Genomic DNA, 21,991 nt, shown 5'->3' on the forward strand with positions numbered 1-21,991 from the left:
TTCTCACATCTTCGTTTCTAACTCTGTCTTTCCTTGTCTTTCCTATCGTACTTCTTAGGTATTTCATTTCACTGGCTTGAATTTTACTCTCCTCCCTACTTGTTACTGGCCACGTCTCAGCTGCAGAGGTCAATACGGGTGCACAACACATTTTCCACATTATCTCTTTACACTTCCTTGGTAATTTCTTATTCCAGAAAAGATTTCTTATACTCTGATAGAATGAATTGCTCTGTTGCACCCTCTTGCTAATCTCCATGTTGTATTCTGCATTAATTCACTCCCTAGGTACAGTAAAATCTCGTTAAGACATTTCTGCAGGGGAGAACAGAAAAGAACATGTTAAGCAAGAAAACATACTACTGAATATACAAATAAAAGCTATAAAACAGGGATATAGAAAAACCAAATATGATTTTTTCCGACATGAGGGCATTTTACGTCCTGTATCCGCAGGTAGTCTAAACTATATCTACCATATTGAAAGGTGAGAGGAAAGTATTAAAACGTGTGAAAAACACGAGGGAACAAATATGAAAACCTCTTCTGCTGGGGATTATAAAATAACAAGTGCAGTGAAAGTTGTGAAAAACATCAATCAACAAATATGAAAACATATGCACGGGGGCCAGTAAAAATATCAAAGTATTACTGTAGATCACACTCTTTATAAAACAAATTTTAGTAGAAGCCTTTTATTTCACAGCAGTGGGTTATTAAACATAATTCTCTGGTCACACTCTTTGTCAGTGAAAGGGAGGTAACACTCGATCATGTGTGACTGGCAGGAATGACTTTAGCCACCATTTTGGATTGAACAAAACTTTGACCAACCTGAGTGATCGAGTGGAAACTCAAAGGTGCGAGTTCAACATTCATGACCTCTGCACACTTTTATATGCGGACGCCAGTCCACTTTCTCACAAATTTTAATTTTGTCTTCATTAGTAAGGAATTTCAAGATTTTTTCCGTATCCATAAGTAGGCTATCACAAGACAAATATGCACCACACTAGTCAATTTCACACGATTGTGTTCCTAATGCAGATGTAGGCTACCGTATCACATGACAAATGTTTGTTACACTTCACTGTACCACTCAACACAAAATAAATTTCTAACATCAGAATGGAATGTGAAATACAATCAGAAATAGGCTCACTGTTTTATTCAGCAATCTCGCTGCTAACTGGCAAGCAAAACCGAACATTCCTGAGGCTAACGGCTTGCTTCCCAAAGGTGCAACTTATCCTGTGGAGTTCAGGAATTCAAGGCCTTTTCCCATAATCACGCAACTGTGGCGATGGCTCTTACCCAAGAAATCACGTTTCTTCCACGAGGGATGACAAATAACATTTTCAGGCCTAGGAAAAAGTGTGATTGCACTAAGCGGTAATAGCGAAAATTCATGACACAATAAATGAGGTATTTTAATATAGATTTAATACAATGAGAATCGGGACTTTGAATTAACGACGTATTAAGCGGGAAAACGTATTAATGAGGAATGCACTAATGAGGTTTCACTGTGTTTGAAACTGTCATCAATTTCAAGGCTTTGATCACCACTTTTTCACAATGCCTTTCTCTTGCATGTTATAAATCTCATTCCGTATTGATGGTTATCACTTTACAAATAAAAAGTATTTATAAGATCCTCCTTTGTATTGAATAGGAGGATCTTATAAATACTTTTTATTTGTGTAGTGATGCCTTTCTCTTGTATTTATCCTCTTGATATAACCATGGTCTTGCATTGTGACCTATGGCTCTGAAACCTGGACTGTACTGAAGGCATAAGAGAAAGGACTATGATATTTGAAATGTTATGTTGACATCGAAAATCATGAATACCCTGGACCAGCAAGATAATCAATGGCAAAGTCCTGCAGAGAGCAAAAGAAGCCCTTAGCATAACAGAAACCATCAAGAAAATATCAAACATTTGGATTAGTTGCTGCATCCTTCATTTTGGTGTACTATCCTGCTTAAGGAGAAAGTGCAAGGAAACGTCAAAAGAGCAGAGTTCCTGGACGACACCCATGTTGCCAATTCCGTCGGTTCAGGAGAGAAAGCCATTTGAGGACAACCACTTACCAACCATCATGTTTAGGAGGAGGAGAGAGAACTTTGTTACCAAGGTGAATAATAATAATAATAATAATAATAATAATAATAATAATAATAATTATTATTATTATTATTATTATTATTATTATTATTGTTATTATTATCATATGGCCTCAGCTACCGTGTGCAGACATTTCGATTTGACGCCATCTGCCTGTCTGCTCGTCAATTTCGACGTTCCGTTTTACTCTAGGTCCGTTAGATGGCAGACAGTAAACCGGATCTCTCTTGGGCGTCTATGGCTGAGATTTAATTAATTTTGTCGGGTAAATACCAAATGTATCACCATAGATCTTTTACATGCTGACATCGTACGACATGGAGTGTCGAATGGACTTTTTTCCGCCCTTCAAAAATCCGACTACCTCTGCCGGGTTTGAACCTGCTATCTTGGGATCCGGAGGCCGACACTCTACCACGGATCCACAGAGGCAGCTAAGATGAATGATGATTGCCTCACTAGTCAAAATGGCCAGCTGGTGAATGAAATGAATTGGTATTGTGAAATATATATATATATATATATATATATATATATTCGAGGACATAAGCTAATGTATAGTGGAAAACACTGAGTTTACAGAAAAATCCCATTATCTAGTATGCAAGCTGTTCAGAAAACCTAAAAGAACTTTTAAATGAACTTCTTTTTTCTGTGTAGATCTGGCCTAGAATAGGTATCAGCTGGACATCCTCTGCTTCTTGCTTCAAATATTGATATATTCTTCCTCTCATTCCATATTATGGGCTTCCTCTTCCTATCTTCCCATCAATTATTTCCCCTCCATCACTCTTCTATGCAAACAATCCCTCTCCAAGATGTGCCCAAGCCACGATTGTTTCCTTTTCTTGATTTTTTCCACTAGGTTCCTCTCCCCTCCTACTCAGTTCTTTTTGTTTCTTACTCTCTCCATCCATTTCACTCTCTCTGTACTTCTCCACACCCACATTTCAAATGCCTCAAGATGTTGGTGTCTGTGTTTCACTTCCCTAGATCACTACACCCCAAATATAACATTTTGGAAATAGTTTCTTTAGGTTGAATGGTATTACTGTAATAGTCCTAACGCTACTTTTCTCATAGCTATCTTGCTACTCACTTCTTCTTTTTCTTATCCAGCTCCTGCCAGGTAGGGGCATGTATGGCACTTCTCCACCTTCCTCTCTCCTTTCACCATTCCTCTCCCATCATCGCTTTTCTTCTCCAATGTTCCGTGCTCACAGTTTTTCATTCCAGGCCTATTTTCTTCCTCGCTGAGGTAGTACTGCGATCTTCCTCCGATGCACCTGTGATTGTAGTTGATGTGGCACCATTATATGTACCAGATAGATTGGGCTCTGATAACATGATTCGTAACTCTTCCGATGTAATACTCGTATGCTGGGTGGATGGGCAAGTTGTACATTCTACTTATGAGTCATCAGTATTGGTTTCATATCCAAGTATTTCTGAAATGGCATTTTTTTTATGGATACTTATTTACAAAATTGTTCATATCACGTAGTAATAAGGAGCTATTAATAATAGTAATAAAGAGAATAATATTAGATGGGTCACAGAACTTAAAGAAGGCATGAGAGAGTTGCACATTACAATAGAAGATTTAAAATACAAAACAAATACACTCAGCATATTGAAAGATAAACACACTGACAAAGAATAAAACTGACATCACTGATGAAGGGAATGGATGATTTCCCGAAACATGTATGGTAAAATAAATAATTTTCTATCATTATAAGGTGTATTGACAAGGCGGACTCAAGTAAAAACTATTTTTATAGTTCTGTAATAGATTCCATGGTGTGTCGACCACAATACTGTTAGCATCTATTCCAGTTGTCTGTTCCACCAGCTGTCACGTGCTGTATGACTCATGGTACACCGGTCTACTCCCTGTGCATAAATGGAACAATAGTGGCCTTTGTGACATAGGCCAGTATTGAGCTCATTTATTGTGCAACTGCACAACGCATAAACATTTTGTGTTGCCCAAATATGTTAATGACCAGATTTTTCCAAAGTGTGAGTTAGGCCACTATTGCACTGATAGCATCAATTATAAGAGAGGTGAAAATAAAAGAGGCCACAAAGCTAGTTACAAATGGAGGATTGTTGCAGCAGATCCAGGACCTGCTAGCGGGGTGTTGGAGTGTTAGCACCAGAATCACATTTTTGTGGCTCCCGAGCCACGTGGGTGTAGCAGGAAACAAGTCAGCTGATAAGGCTGGCAAGGAGGCGCTCACATTGCCCCCATTGCCTTACAAGGTTCCACCCAATGATATTCATTCTTAGCTGACACATTTGGTGATGTCCCATTGGGAGATGGAATGGCAGGTCATCCCTTATTCAAATAAGCTGAGAACAAGTAAAGGAGCTACAAAGATATGGAAGAGTTCCCTTTGGGTTTCTCGGAGAGAAGTGATGAAATTATGTCGTCTTCATATCGGCCAGGGGAAGTCAGTCCATCCCCGATGTGTACTTGCGACAATCATTTTACTGTGATACACATCCTTACGGAGTGCGTGGACCTAGCTGATCTGCACCATACTCTAAAACTTCTGAGTACCATTTCCCTCATCTTACAAGATGACGAGCAATCAGCAGACATCGTCATCCATTTTATGAGGGATAGTGGCCTGTTATAAAAGTGTATTTTTTATTTGCTTTAAGTTTTATTTTATTGTTAACTATGTCTTATTCTACTGATTCTGTTTAAGTTAATCTTTCTGTATTTTAATGTGCTTTTTAACTTTTAATTTGAATAATATATATGCTTTCACTTCAAGGGCAATGCCTTATTCTATTTAAATCTATTTTTTTATATTATTTTATAAGAAAATGAGGTATTGCAAATTAGATGCACTGATTATTGTAAATTAATAAACATTTTTTCATCATCATTTATTTTAAATTCTAGTCAGTGGATACATTTTAAAATTTAAATTATTATTACATTTCATTTCACCTCATACCATCAGGGGCTGATGACTTAGATGTTAGGTCCCTTTCAACAACAAGCATCATCTTTAAATAGGGGAATGTTGAGGTGCTTAGTTAGTTCATAGAGACTTGCAGATTGCAATGATGATGTATGTATAACTTCTCAGTTATTAATTTCAGTCAGTCAATACTGATCTGCATTTAGGGCAGTCGCCCAGGTGGCAGATTCCCTATTTGTTGTTTTCCTAGCCTTTTCCTAAATGATTTCAAAGAAATTGGAAATTTATTGAACATCTCTCTTGGTAAGTTATTCCAATCCCTAACTCCCCTTCCTATAAAGGAATATTTGCCCCAGTTTGTCCTCTTGAATTCCAACTTTATCTTCATATTGTGATCTTTCCTACTTTTATAAACGCCATTCAAACTTATTCGTCTACTAATGTCATTCCACGCCATCTCTCCGCTGACAGCCCGGAACATACCACTTAGTCGAGCAGCTCTTCTTCTTTCTCTCAATTCTTCCCAACCCAAACATCGCAACATTTTTGTAACGCTACTCTTTTGTCGGAAATCGCCCAGAACAAATCGAGCTGCTTTTCTTTGGATTTTTTCCAGTTCTTGAATCAGGTAATCCTGGTGAGGGTCCCATACACTGGAACCATACTCTAGTTGGGGTCTTATCAGAGACTTATATGCCCTCTCCTTTACATCCTTACTACAACCCCTAAACACCCTCATAACCATGTGCAGAGATCTGTACCCTTTATTTACAATCCCATTTATGTGATTACCCCAATGAAGATCTTTCCTTATATTAACACCTAGATACTTACAATGATCCCCAAAAGGAACTTTCACCCCATCAACACAGTAATTAAAACTGAGAGGACTTTTCCTACTTGTAAAACTCACAATCTGACTTTTAACCCCGTTTATCAACATACCATTGCCTGCTGTCCATCTCACAACATTTTCGAGGTCACGTTGCAGTTGCTCACAATCTTGTAACTTATTTATCACTCTATAGAGAATAACATCATCCGCAAAAAGCCTTACCTCCGATTCCACTCCTTTACTCATATCATTTATATATATAAGAAAACATAAAGGTCCGATAATACTGCCTTGAGGAATTCCCCTCTTAATTATTACAGGGTCAGATAAAGCTTCACCTACTCTAATTCTCTGAGATCTATTTTCTAGAAATATAGCAACCCATTCAGTCACTCTTTTGTCTAGTCCAATTGCACTCATTTTTGCCAGTAGTCTCCCATGATCCACCCTATCAAATGCTTTAGACAGGTCAATCGCGATACAGTCCATTTGACTTCCTGAATCCAAGATATCTGCTATATCTTGCTGGAATCCTACAAGTTGAGCTTCAGTGGAATAACCCCAAGGAGTAATATTAATGCAGCCATATTAAAATGGGAGATTTCTCTTTTTTTACAGTGTCCAGAAGACAGTGGGACATTTCCAGTTGATGATCACTGTGACTTGTACATACGATGTGCAAATGGCCAGCCCTTAGTGAAGAGATGTCCCGGTAACTTACACTTCAATGCTCTGTTTAAGCAGTGTGATACTCCCCAACGATCACTGTGCGAGCTTAAGGTGAGTAATAGCACAATGCTCTTGGATGCTTAAAAAACTATTAATGTAATCATTAGAATTGAGAAATATATGCTCATGCTTATTTTTAATGCAGCTGCATTTCTTAATAAAGAATAATTACGTGTTTCATTTAAATTTATTCCTACATATACTTTAAATGGATATTATGGTATTAGGAGAATGTAGCGGCTTACTCTGAGAGGATATACCAGAAATAAAAGAATGGAGCACTAACCAAGGGAGGGTATTGAGCTACTATGACAGTTGATATGTGACAATGTGAGAGAGAGGGTAAATATTACAAAGCTGCTTGTTTGCAGTGAAGATCTGTTTTTACTGAAAATAGCAGAGGCAACTATAACAGATAAAATTAGTAACTTCCTGGTACTTTCAATAAAAGAGATTTTCATTGTAAAGAAGCAGCATTGTAATATCTATTGTGTGTGTATGTATATGACAGTGTGCTCCTTAGGACCTGCTCGGCTAACCTAAATATGTGCAAATTACATAATGTTAATACATATTCGAGTCACAATACTATAAAGCTGTTTATTTGAATGATAAATCTTCATAATTGTCAGCATAATTGTGTCTATTACGTTGGAGTTTAAATGTTTAGCTTTAGTGTCATGCGCAAGCGGTGTATGTGTTAGCGTGGTATCATATGCAAGCATTCCATTTCACATGCTGCAAACCTGTATGGCAGTGCACAGCAACTGAATGATTCCTGGTGTTAACACGATTATGAATGAGCAGTAGAACACTAGAAGTTCAAATTTCTCTCTTATGTCTTGTTCATGACGATAAAACTAAATTAAATTTTTGTGGTTAAAGTTTACCTGTCTGATATTTGTTAATGCCCTGTGGGGAATAAATTGAAATTTTATCATAATAATTTTTTTAGATGTAGTATTCCCCATCTGTAAATGACATAGTGTCATTTCCCAGGTGACAAAACTTTCTGGCGAGAACACTATAATATATCCCAATTTGAACAAAATTATAACATTTCTGATCACATAAATTTTTGTCTAAATTCCTAATTTTAGGCTTGTCTATCTTTTAAAGTATTAGAATTTGTATTGAGGTATGATGGATTCAGAAAGGAATATGTCTGTAAAATGATGCACATTAAGTATACCATCTTTGCTGTCAACTTACTGTAAGCCTTATTATCTTGTTGACTGAACAGTACTGACTGAAGTAAAATAACAGTATTCAGAGAATATTTTAATTAAATTTAGCATTTTTCTCAGAATCTTGTTTCCATAACACAACAATTTATTAAATACATTTAAAAAAAAATTAATATTTGAAGAAAGTCAAATAGACCGAAATGTGTTCTATTACATGTATTTATATCTTTTTAAGCATTGAATGGCTGAAAATTTACAATATTCCATTTAAAGGAATTATTGTTTAATTAAAAGAGTAGAGTTACAAAAATGTTGCAAATTTTGGGCTGGAAAGATTTGGGAGTAAGCAGACAAGCTGCTCGACTAAGTGGTATGTTGCAGGTTATAAATTTCATTTTTTGTCCATATTGAAGATCTACTTGTGATACAAATTCTTACAATTTTATTAAATACCGCCTATTCAATACATAAGAAGCTAATGTGGACTTACATCCTTTTTAAATTGTCAACATGGCACATGTTTCGCTCCTTTATTATTATTATTATTATTATTATTATTATTATTATTATTATTATTAATTATTATTAATTATTATTAATTATTATTAATTATTATTAATTATTATTAATTATTATTATTATTATTATTATTATTATTATTATTATTATTATTATTATTATTATTATTATTATTATTATTATTATTATTATTATTATTATTATTATTATTTTTGGTGAGCTCCATCAGCCAATTAACATATTCTCATCATCATCATCATCATCATTTCCCTTTATCCAGCTGTAGCCGGGTAGGGGCAAATATGGTTCCTCTCCACTTTCTTTGGTCTTTCCACCACTCCTCCTCCAACACTGTGTCCCAGTCCAGGTTTCTTTCTATAATGCTGCATTGGATGGTATCCTTCCATCTCAATCGTGGTCGTCCACGGCCTCTCCTTCCTTGGATTTGTATTTCCATCACCTTTTTTGGCATTCTTTCGTCGCTCATTCGCTTTATGTGCCCAAACCATCTTAGTCGGCTCTTCTCTATTCTATCATTCATTTTTTCCACTCCAATTTCTTCCCGGATTTTCTCATTCCTTATTTTGTCTTGTCTACTCTTCTGTATCATACTCCTCAAGAACTTTATTTCAGCTGCGTGTATTCGACTCTCATCCTTCTTTGTCATTGTCCAAGTTTCTGCTCCGTAAGTTGTTATGGGTACGTAATACATCTTGTACATAGTATCCTTTGCTTCCGTTGGCACATCTTTGTCCCATAACATATTTCTTACACTATGATAGAAACAACTTCCAACTTGAATCCTTTTACTAATCTCAGCATCCAGTCGAGCATTCTCCATTAATTCACTCCCCAGGTATTTAAACGTTTCCACTACTTCCAGGGGCTTGTCTGCAAGTCTAATCTGACCTTTCCCTTCTTTCTCCCCTCTAGTCATAACAAGAGTTTTACTCTTCTACACTTATTTTCAATCCACATTCTTCAATCTTCCCATTCACCACATTCAATTGTTCTTGAATCTTCCTGTCGTTTTCTCCCCAAATCACAATATCATATTGAAGATCTACTTGTGATACAAATTCTTATAATTTTATTAAATACCGCCTATTCAATACATAAGAAGCTAATGTGGACTTACATCCTTTTTAAATTGTCAACATATTCTATTGAGCTAAAATATGCTTTGAAAACATGAGTGACAAATCTTATAATATACTACAAGTCATATAACAATAAAAATTATGTCTTTGAGTTAAAACACATTTGTCTAAAATCTTAGTGTTAACATTGTCCTTTAAATTTAGGTATCAGATGAAGATATCAGCCATCCAAAAAATTATAAGAATTTATATCATAAGTGGTATGTTCCGAGCTGTCAGTGGAGAGATGGTCTGGAAATGACATTGGACCAATAGGCTTGAGTGGAGCTTTTAAAAGTAGGAAAGATCATAATATGAAGATAAAATTAAAATTCAGGAGGACGAATTGGAACAAATATTCATTTATAGGACGAGGAGTAAGGGATTGGAATAAATTATCAAAGAGAAATGTTCAATAAATTTCCAAGTTCTTTGAAATAATTTAAGAAAAGACTAGGGTATCTGCCACATGGGCAAGAGCCTTAATTGTAGATCAGTGAGGGGTGCTCATGATAAATAATAGTATGGTTATCTAATTTGTTGTTATTATTTTATGATCTGGTATTTGGCACTTTCAATACTACCATATTTTAACATAGAGTGAACTGGATCTTTTTCCTGATTTTTAAAACATTATTGCACAACAGCGAAAGAGTACACACCTGCTTTAGGTATCATATGAAGGTATCAGCCATTCAAAATGAAGATGTCAATTAGGAAGTACATATCTAATGTAATTTAATTATGAAAAACATAAAAATTATAGGCTACGGAAAAAAAAACCTTTTAGATTCAAGTTATACCAATAAGCCTGCTCAAACAATAATAATGAATTATTTAATGTGGCTGCTTGAGCCACAAATAAAAACAAATACATTTGAAATATAATATTTATCTATTTAAGAATACAGTAGTTTGTTTTGGTATAGTAGCTGTGAAAACATTGAGCAATGCACAGTCCAACATTGCACCACCATCTACTTTCTTTTCGTGGTACAGGTGAATCACTAGGCTGTGTTTCTTCGTCTAAATGAAAAATAAGCCTTCATTTATGGAGAGGTGAAGTATTTTGTATCGTTTGTATTCAGAGTAAAATAATTCAGCTAAACACTTGCATTCAAAAGTGACGTAACAAATCTTGCCCGAACTATCGCTCGATACGTGGTCTGGTTCGTAAGCAGAGTCTTCATCACTGTCATCTACAGTATTTCTGTCCGGCTCCATGGCTAAATGGTTAGCGTGCTGGCCTTTGGTCACAGGGGTCACGGGTTTGATTCCCGGCAGAGTCGGGAATTTTAACCTTAATTGGTTAATTATGCTGTCACGGGGGCTGGGTGTATGTGTTGTCTTCATCATCACAACGCGCAGGTCACCTACAGGAGTCAAATCAAAAGACCTGCACCTCGCAAGCCGAACTTGTCCTTGGACACTTCAGGCACTAAAATCCATACGTCATTTCATTTCACAGTATTTCTGAACCAGCTTCTCGCGATAAAATATCCAAGATATCACTATCATTAAGCTGGCATGAGGACATGTTTGTAGAGTAACACAGCTGACAGGGTAACATATTTGGCATATCTTACGCTCAGCACCCACCACATCGAGTGGTTCGGCAGAGGTCATGCCAAGGAGAAACTATGCTTTTTGTTGTTTCAGTTTGAACTTCTCAATAATTGTTGCATTCTAGTGGACACGAGATAAACTACTACCCTGAAGCAAGGGATGGGAAACGTATGGGATACGTACAGCTGCCTATAAACACGCGCAAAAATCACGCCCGTATGGTATACGGATACCATCCACAACTAGAAAAGTAGTGCACCCGTATCCTGTTCGGGCATAGTGTTGAAAAGATAACAAAAATGGAGCATTACAATTTAAGATGATATCCTTAATATAATTGTTTCATTTAATTTAATATTTGATTAATTTATTATTTATATTAATTTCTACATAGATATTACTTCATTATTGCATTTAGGAAACAAAATTTCCATTTATTTGTATATTATATAGTACATTACATTTTTTATATATAGTATATTTGGGTAGGGTAAAATGAATATTTTATCTATCTTTTGTAATGATTCTTGTGCAAGTATGAATGAACGATAAGTTCTCCACCTGGATTATGGTTCTTGTGACCTTAAAATGACTAGTATCAATGTACTAAACAGTTTAATGAACATTTTTTCAGTGTCCATACCCAACTGGAGTGTTTCCTATACCCGGCAAGTGTGACAAGTTCTATCGATGTGAAAACTACACCGCCTATCCACACTCATGCTCCGAGGGACTTCACTTTAACGCTCGAACTCACATTTGTGACTGGCCAGCCTCAGCTCGCTGTGAAGTGACGGTAAGAGGAGAAGTAGTTATGATGATGTAGTTAGATGGTTTGGAGACATTCTAAGTCATGTCAGTATTCGGAAAATATGTGAACCAGTCATTAGAAGGTTGGTCATACTGATGAATAATTAGAAAAAGGAATTCAATATCTTATGCTGTTTTCACTTTATCAACTGCTGAATTTAGCCAATCAGATAGCTTCACAGGTGAATTCAAATGGGCTTTCGAGCTGATTTTGCTAAACCTGCACATGGCTTGATAGCACCTATAGCTGAAAAATATTTGCCATGTCAGGGATTTGAACATATTTCCTGAAAAAGTCAAAAAACTGCTGGTAGAAGCTCTGGTTTTCCTTCATTTCAAGTATTGTGACATGCTTTATAGTTACGCTGGGTGCAAGTTATTGAGCAGATTACAACGTGGTCAAAATGCATGTGTGAGGTACGCCTGTAACCTTAGGTACTATGATCATGTAACTCCTCCATATAATCACCTACCTTGGCTCCGACTAGAAATCCGTTGCACTCTGCATACCCTGTGCCATCTCCATAAACTCCTTCATTCTTCAGAGTCATTTTACCTTACTTCACATTTCAAATACCTCTCATCTTATCAGAGTCTTAACACCAGATCTACTAATAATTCCATCCTTGCTTTACCTATCCATACTACCCATAGAACTGCCCTCTACAATAAATCATTCACAGAAATTGCCTCCGTGAGTGGAACGTCCTTCCCAAAAGTATTAGGGGGTTAAGCGCTATTCACAATTTCAAGGAAGCACTTCAGAGACATATTATAAATCAGTAAGGATCATCTGTAAACTTGATGCTGCTACTCGCAACCATTCTGTTGTCATGGATGTCCTGGTAGAAGATTAGTTTAAAATTCTTAACTGTTTTGTTTTTCAAATGTTATGAAATCTTATGTACTACCTCTGTTTTACATGTAGGATATTAGTTTTAAGATGTTAATGCCAGTATTGGTAACGTGAAAACCCTAGACTAATTCATGAAACTCCACTTCATGCCCCCAAAATTGGTGTTTGGTGCGATGTTAATGCAACTTGTTTTTTTTTTTTTTTTTTTTTTTTAGAGACCTTAAATTCTGACTATTGTGTTGAGTTTATCTTGAATGCTTTCCACCACCCACGAACAACTCACTGAAGAGTAAAGAGGCTGAGCTTGATAACTGCAGTCACTAAAGTGTGGCTAGTATCCAGTATTACGTGACAAAGGCGAAGCATGTTTGAATATTTATATGTGTGTGTTTCGCGATGAGATTCCTAAAATTGACAGTTTGTCTGATATTGATGATCACATTATTGGTACTAACTTGCTTACTGCTTATGCTTCTCAGGACTCAATGACTGCTGCTAACAAATTATGTTGATTTAGGGGTTGTAGTAAGGATGTAAAGGATAGGGCTTATAAGTCTCTGGTAAGACCCCAGCTAGAGTATGGTTCTAGTGTATGGGACCTTCACCAGGATTACTTGATTCAAGAACTGGAAAAAATCCAAAGAAAAGCAGTTCGATTTGTTCTGGGTGATTTCCGACAAAAGAGTAGCGTTACAAAAATGTTGCAAAGTTTGGGCTGGGAAGACCTGGGAGAAAGGAGACGAGCTGCTCGACTGAGTGGTATGTTCCGAGCTGTCAGCGGAGAAATGGCGTGGAATGACATTAGTAGATGAATAAGTTTGAGTGGCATCTTTAAAATGAGGAAGGATCACAATATGAAGATAAAGTTGGAATATAAGAGGACAAAATGGGGCAAATATTCATTTATAGGAAGGGGAGTTAGGGATTGGAATAACTTACCAAGGGAGATGTTCAATAAATTTCCAGTGTCATTGTCATTTAAGAAAAGGCTAGGAAAACAACAGATAGGGAATCTGCCACCTGAGCGACTGCCCTAAATGCAGATCAGTAGTGATTGATTTTTTTTTCTAAAAGGAAAGCTAAATTATGGAGGGGACACGTACTCGGTGGGTTCGAATCCCACTGTCGGCAGGCCTGAATATAGTTTTCTGTGCTTTACCATTTTCACACAAGGAAAATGTTGGGGTCACGGTTGCCGCTTCCTTCCCACTCCTTGCCCTTTCCTGTCCCATCGTCACCATAAGACCTATCTGTTTCGGTGCAACGTAAAGCAACTTGAAAGAAAAAAAAAAAAGTAAAGATTGCTTGAGTACTTTCAACAAGATGGGACTACAGCTCATTTGGCAAGTAACTCAATGCTGCAGTACGTAGTATTTTCAGGGAACAAGTAGTTAGTAAATGTTTATGACTAGCCTGCAGTCCCAATTTAATATCCTGCGACAATCCGTTGTGAAATTCTCAAAATTCCTGTGGCTGAGTTGCAAAGTGTAAAGTGGAGTCTGCTATAATGCATATCTGCAGCATAGAGCATATCCAGCATCTGTTGTGTTGTGGGAAGTAGTTTGTCATTTTCTATTAAATTTAATTTTTCCATAGCAGCTGATGATTTTATAATGGGACAGTATGCAGCTGGTCTCAGCAGCAGCTGGCGGTTGTCATGCGAAATCTGAATATGTTAGCAAATATCATCCTGTGTATGTAAAATATGGCATGCCTAGAATGAAGAAAGCTTTCTGAAAAATGTTATACTTTTTACTGGTGCAAGGTTTCTGGCCAAACATTTGTCTTCTTGTGGAATATTTGCCAGTGTTAACATTGTCAATATGTCAGTGTTTTGACTGCCATTCATTAGCTCTCGTCTGTATGAATTGATGCAAGCTACTACCGCTACTAAGCAAGTGCTCCTTCCATCCCTCAAGGACTCCCTGTGGGTGAGGGATGCAGATGAAGAATACACCCATGGTATCCCCTGCCTGTCATAAGAGGCAATTAAAATGGGCTACCAAGTGATGGTGGATTTGGAAACATGGGATTAGCTTTGATTAGTACCATCACGTAAGGAACACCATGGGTCGACATTAGCTGCGATTAGTACCACTATGTGAGGTACTCCATGGGTCTGCATTACTTGTGAGTAGTACCATTATACGAGAAACACTATGGGTCTACATTACCTGTGATTAGTACCAGTATGTGAGGAACACGATGGCTCTGTGTTATCTGCAAGTAGTACCATTATATAGGAAACACTATGGGTCTATATTACCAGTGATTAGTACTATTATTAGGGTCCAATGACCTAGCTGTTGGGCCCCTTTAAACAACACACATCATCATCATCATCATCATCATCATCCCTGACGGGTACGGCGGGCATCCTAGACGGTAACACCATCTCTCAAGCCAGGGAGATTTGATATATAGGCTAGTGGACATCCTTACTTTTATAGCAGTGAGAAAGCTAGACGGGGATGGCAGTATTGATTCCCGCTCTCCCCTCTCCCTTTCTCAGACTGGTGCTTCTAGGTATTGCACAATGGACCCAGTGTAGCCATTCTTTTATCGTCTTTTGGCGAGTAACATCAAACTCTGTTAATCTGTAGGTCCTCTTCTTTCCTGCTGAAACAGCATATATTATTTAAGTCTGGTGGCAATCGTGTGTTCGGAGGTCTTCATATATATGGTATTACTTGGCACATAAGGCTCTACTCTAAAAAGCAAATATTGTCACCCTATTCTCTTTTTTCTTTAATGACTCATCACTGCTGCCAACTTGACTTGTTACATATTGAAATCGCGAGACAAACATCAACAAATTAACCTCAATGTATCAATAATGGAGATTCCGTTACCCAAGTAAGTGATCAGAAGTAAATCTCAACTATTTACAAGGAAGACTTCTGCAATTGTAGAAGTATTATGAAACTTCTCTTGTTTTATTGACACGGCATGTCTACATGCCACAATTTCCCAGGCAGATTTACAATTCTACAGAAAAAGAACTTACTCCTGCAAATGTAACATTTGTGATTTTAACAATACGGCAGTGGCAGTGCTTAAATCTCGCAAGTCACAAAAAAATCATGAGTGCATAGTGCCAACTTGCAAGATTAACAGTAACTGTGAGACATCCTATCAGCAAGTAGGGTCCCTAAACTGTATGGTTAGCGACACTGAATCAAACCCAACAGTTAGAAAATAACTATAAGTCACTGCCATCAGTATTAACAGGGGAGAAAGAGTGAGGTTAATCCCTTAGTGTATGCACTTACACGGCAGGGACTATACAAGGAAACCAAAATTACTGTTCAGAAAATATTGAGCTCATCAGTTATCAATGAAATTGCATGTCATGTGAAGGGAGGGGCTATGAAAGGACAACAAATAATTTGACATCAAAATTATAATAGTGTTTCTACATTGGAAAACACACATCTACTTTTACCCAACAATAAAACTAACACATGTTTGCTAATATACAAAGTATAAATTGCTGTTTTCCTTTTAATCAGTCAAGTGATATCCTGAAAGATGATCAAAGTTTGTCATAGTTATACTTTCCATCTTAGGAAATCTACTGTAAATGTTATCCTAACACTTTCCAGTTTCTCTGCCTTGCATTTTTCAGTGTCTAAGTGAAGAAGGCTACGCTCCAATCCAGGGCGATTGTACCGCGTACGTGTCGTGCTTTCGTGGGCGGCCCGCACTGAAGACCTGTCCATTTGGAAAACATTTCAATGTCATTGCCAAACGTTGTGATCTCCCAAAAAATGCCAATTGTGTACCAAAAGTAAGTATCTGCACAAAATAATAAAAATTTTAAAAAATTAAAAGAATGAAAAATAAAATCATCATATGATTTCATATGCAGGCATTTTAATTTGATTCCATTTGGGCTGCCTGTGTATCAGTTTCAATGTTCTGTTTACTCTACCAGAGTAACCGGGTCTCTCTTCAGTGATTTACTGCCGAGTTTTAATTTTTTTAAACATCCTTATTTAGGTTTCCAACCATGTTTATGTATCCTTGCCCACATGTCCTTCATTCTTTTAACATGAGCATTTCTTCAGTCCTCCGATGAGGGAAGTCATTTCGCTGGTTTGACCTCATCTTCCAGTAGAGATCGGGCCAGCTAGGAAGACATCCGGTGAGGGGAAGTGTGTGAGTGAGAAAGCAGAGCCGTGGGAGCGAGAACGCTGACTTCCCCTTCTCGCTCAGTGTTGTGGCGACGTACAGTTGACCCGAAATATTTGTATCAACTGACATGTAACACACCACAGATTTTCAGTTAGTGGAATTCCCTTCCGGTTGAAAATAACAGACATACCTAGCCGAAATGAATGCATTTAGAAGTGTTACAGATGACAGATAGATTGAAGGAGTTAGAACATAAATTAACCTCTTATTACATTAGCTGTTAAAATCCTTTCCGTGTATCAATCTGCGTAGTCCTTATTTTTAAACTATAATTTGATTTAAAATTAACTTTACGACGCTGTAAATGTACAGTGTAGAATATGGTTTGCTATAACACCAGGCTTCATAACCTAAGCCACGTCATGTAAAATAACTCGATAATAATAATAATAATAATAATAATAATAATAATAATAATAATAATAATAATAATAATAATAATAATAATAATAATAATAATAATAATAATAATAATAATAATAATAATAATAATAATAATAATAATAATAATAATAATAATAATAATAATAAGCTACAAGAAAATTGAAAACTCTCAGATACTATGCGAAGAAAGAGGATAAATTTTTATGGTCATCTTCTCCTCGGAATGAACTCTATGATTAACCGAACAAATCTTGACTTCTTCCGTAACTCAAAACAAAACCGAACTGGTTTAAAGAAACTGAAAAAGACTTGTTAGAATTAAAAATTACAGAAAAATCACTATTCTGTCGAACAGCTAAAGTAATAACTAAAGAAGAAAACATAACGTTCCAAAACAAATCTACATTAAAAGGCACATCTATTATCTCAGAAGACGAGAAGAAACGAAGATCAGAAAGAATGAAGAAATACTGGGCACTAAGAAAAGAACAACACACAGAGAAAGAATTGATTCAACATACCCCAAAGAGGGTGAAACGAAATAATAATAATAATAATAATAATAATAATAATAATAATGTCCGCCTCTGTGGTGTAGTGGTTAGCGTGATTAGGTGCCACCCCCGGAGGCCGGGGTTCGATTCCCGGCTCTGCCACGAAATTTGAAAAGTGGTACGAGGGCTGGAACTGGGTCCACTCAGCCTGGAGGTCAACTGAGTAGAGGTGGGTTCGATTCCCACCCCAGCCATCCTGGAAGTGGTTTTCCGTGGTTTCCCACTTCTCCTCCAGACAAATGCCGGGATGGTACCTAACTTAAGGCCAGGGCTGCTTCCTTCCAATCTTCCCATCCCCCACCAAGGCCCCTGTTCAGCATAGCAGGTGAGGCCGCCTGGGCGAGATACTGGTCATTCTCCCCAGTTGTATCCCCCGACCCAATGTCACACGCTACAGGACACTGCCCTTGAGGCGGTAGAGGTGGGATCCCTCGCTGAGTCCGAGGGAAAAACCCTGGAGGGTAAGCAGATTAAGAAAGAAATAATAATAATAATAATAATAATAATAATAATAATAATAATAATAATAATAATAATAATAAGTACTTTTGCTTTAAGGCGAGAAAGCAGTGTTAGACTATATGATCGTTTGTCCCTAGCTCCTTAATGCCAATGTTTTGTTGTAAAATAAGAAATGTGACTTAACGATATGACATATATAATTATATAATTGTTCTCAGGTACAGAAACAAAATATAATTCATAAAAGGAAACACCATAAAGGGTCTACATATGCTGAGTAACAACGTATGTATACGAAGATAACTTAAATGGTACTAGAAGTAATAAGTAATAAAATAATGACACTATAATTATTCACAAAATGAGCACATTCTTGTTTTATTATGTCCACTACATCTCTTCAATTCCACTGAGTCCTCCGTCATCACTTCTGTCGTCCTCACCGGATGACGTGTCGTCGGCTCTCAGCTGGATCGCTAAGGACTCCATAATGTCTTTAAAATGTTCCCCATCCCTTATGTTCCGGTCTTCGGCGGATATTGACACGAATTTCTGTCAAGTGAGTTTCTCTACGTCGTCAATAGTGAAGGTGACGTTGTGAGAAGCTACCCAGTTCTTCACTTTTGCCCACATTATTTCAATACTGTTTAATTCAGGGCGATATGGGGGCAGTGGAATTACCGAGTGTCCGTACTGTTCCATGAGTTCATCTAGGACGTAGGTTTTGTGTGCCGGCTTGTGCAATTTGATAAGCTCATAAAGCTCGTGTTTGTACATCGTCTCACGGCGTGGAAGGTTCCTATTCACTAGCCAGGAGATCATCGTCACTTTCCGTGAGCTGGAGGTTGGAGCACGATCTACTTTCTTGTTGTGATATGACGCGTAGTCAATTACGAGAACACTGCGAGGTGGAAGTTATATTTCATACTCTTAAAAAAAAGTCACTATTCATGTCATCGTGGTAGTCGCCACTCCTGCTGCCTGACTTCCAGATTAGCAGACAGTTCTCGAAGAAACCCATTTCACCGCCAGCATGTACAACTATCCTCCGCCCGATACTGGGCATTTTTTTAATAAACAAACCTTTTGTATTTTATGTCATGTTTTTCCATTAGGATGCGCTTGTTAGTCTTAGTCTTTTTTTCTGATGATATCCTAATGATCGAAGAATTCGCTTGACACTAGTATTGGATCCTTTGAACTTTAAGACTTTACCTAACTTTGCACGAATTTTTGAAACTGTAGGTAAACATTTTTCATCTAAATTAAATTTGCTAACAATACGACATACGGCACCTTCGTCAAAGTCGTCCAGTCCAGTAATATTCTTTGTGCGCATTCTGTTTTTGTTTGACTATCCATAGGGTTTCCTAATTCTTTCGTTTTTCGCTCTTAATCCGTATCAAATAACTTTCTGACACTCCAACAGCTGCTGCTACTACTCTTTCCTGCACTTTTTTTTTTTACCATCTATCACGAACTTTTCTTCCATTGCCTCCCTTTCCAATAAAGTCTATAACGTTCAAGATTGCTGCACGAGTCTGACTCTTTAGCACCTTACGATGCAGGCTACTTTTAACGCCTTCCATAGTGTCACAGATAGGCCTAATGTACACCACCACTAACCACAGTTACTACTCAATGGAAAATTAGAAAGCAGAGCGTGGCAGCTGAGTGTAAACTTATGCACTGCACTGTCCTTGTAGCAGGAGCTCTGTTAGGAGGGGATACGCTACGCGAGATAGTCCAAAGTGCGCATGCGCTCCCAGATGTCTTCCTACCTGGCCCGATCTCTACCCTCCAATCCTGCACTTTTTGTTTAAAGATGTGTGAATGCAGGACATCCTGTGTCATTATCCCACTCAGCTTCACATCATCAGCCGCTACTAGGTGCCATCAAGGTTTGCCTTTCAGACTCCAAATGTGTGTTATGATCTGTTTTGTCAGCCTGCTAGCTAGCAGTTATTTATTTGTTTATTTATTTATTTATTTATTTATTTATTTATATATAAAATAAGCGTTTTGCCTATACATTGCTCAAAACTGAAAAAGAATGGTATTTATATATCAGTCATGTCAGCAGTAACAAGGAAATGCACTTTTTAATTTTCCATCATTTCTGCCTGTCTCTCGGTATGTATGTACGTACGCACATCACGAGAAAATGGCTGAAGAGAATTGAATGAAAATTGGTATGTAAAGTTGGGAAATGAGGCACTATAATCTAGGCTATAAATAATTTTATTCGCGATGTGTGCAATGGTAGTTAAGGGGAAGGCCTAAAATTTATTTCTCAGATTTTTTTTGTTATTAGGTGTCCTATTGATAAACACAGTACTGAGCTCGATAGCTGCAGCTGCTTAAGTGCGGCCAATATCCAGTATTCGGGAGATAGTGGGTTCGAACCCCACTGCCGGCAGCCCTGAAGATGGTTTTCCGTGGTTTCCTGTTTTCACACCAGCAAATGCTGGGGCTGTACCTTAATTAAGGCCACAGCCGCTTCCTTCCCAGTCCTAGTCCTTTCCTGTCCCATCATCGCCATAAGACCTATTATGTCGGTGCAACGTAAAGCCAATAGAAAAAAAAAAGAGTACAGTAGTACATAACTAGAGTTACATAGAATTACATTTCTCATCATTTATGTCTTATACATTTTTACCATACCGGCTATTATAACAGAGATATTCATGAATTTGGTTTTTGTTGCTAAGTCCATTATCAGTGCCAAGCCACGAAAAAATGGGTGAACATAATTTAATGAAAATCAGTATAAAGTCAGGAAATAAAGTACTACGGTCTAGGTTGTAAATAATTTTATTCACATGGTGTGAAATAGTAGTTTAGGGGAAGGTGGTGTTATGCAATTATTTGCAACGTGTACACGACTTCATCTAGAATTCTGTATACAATGTAGAATTCTGTATTGAAGCACGGGTACACCTGCTAGTTTTACACTAATAATAATACAAACTTCAATAAGTATAATAAGATAACAATTGGTATAAACAACAATATTAAGTATCAACAGTAAATTAATACAATGTAAAAAAAAATGGCAACAGTAACTGGCAAGGGTCGGTTACAGAGATGGCAAGAAGAAAAGTCATGGGTTGAATGAACGGAAAAAAATAGAAACCTGGAGAGGACTTCAAAGGAATCTTTTAATTTTGTGTTTGAAGGATACGAAAGGTGTGAATATGTCAATATCGGGTAGTGATTTACGAAGAGTAGGGAGACTGTGGAAGATACAGCGTTATTGTAAGGTTAGGCGCGGACAGGACACATGACGAGTATGCCGGTTGCATGTTGGGCTGAGGGAAATGTGTATAGGGAAGTATGTTGGAAGAGTGTTGCATTTTGTATAGTCACTGATTATTTTAAGAAGGTAACATTGATCCTGGCTGAGGCGGTAAAAGCGCGTTTGGTTTACCCAGAAGGACGTGGGTTTGATTCCCCCGCAGGAAAAATTTAAGAAACAAGATTTCCACTTCCAGAGGTGCACATGGCCCTGAGGTTTACTCAGCCTACACCAAAAATGAGTACCAGGTTAATTCCTGGGGGCAAAGGTAACTGGGCATAGAGCTAACCGCTGTACCCCATCAAGTACCGAGGTTACGGATAATGGAAGCCTTTACCTTCCACTCCTCCAAGGGCCTTCATGGCCTGTACAGAGATGACTT

At 37.4% G+C, this 21,991-nt stretch overlaps 1 protein-coding gene across 3 annotated transcripts in view; it reads left to right on the top strand.

Moving 5' to 3' along the window:
* LOC136881287 (uncharacterized) overlaps positions 1–21,991 on the top strand; it is a 136,102-nt gene that overhangs the window by 71,925 nt on the left and 42,186 nt on the right. For all 3 annotated transcript variants that reach the window (XM_067154080.2, XM_067154079.2, XM_067154081.2), the window contains 3 exons: positions 6,527–6,688; positions 11,683–11,844; positions 16,343–16,504. In XM_067154080.2, coding sequence (XP_067010181.2) covers positions 6,527–6,688; positions 11,683–11,844; positions 16,343–16,504 — 486 coding nt within the window. The remainder of the gene's footprint in view (positions 1–6,526; positions 6,689–11,682; positions 11,845–16,342; positions 16,505–21,991) is intronic.

Source organism: Anabrus simplex, chromosome 9 (genome assembly GCF_040414725.1).
Source record: "Anabrus simplex isolate iqAnaSimp1 chromosome 9, ASM4041472v1, whole genome shotgun sequence".
Taxonomy (NCBI): Eukaryota; Metazoa; Arthropoda; class Insecta; order Orthoptera; family Tettigoniidae; genus Anabrus; species Anabrus simplex.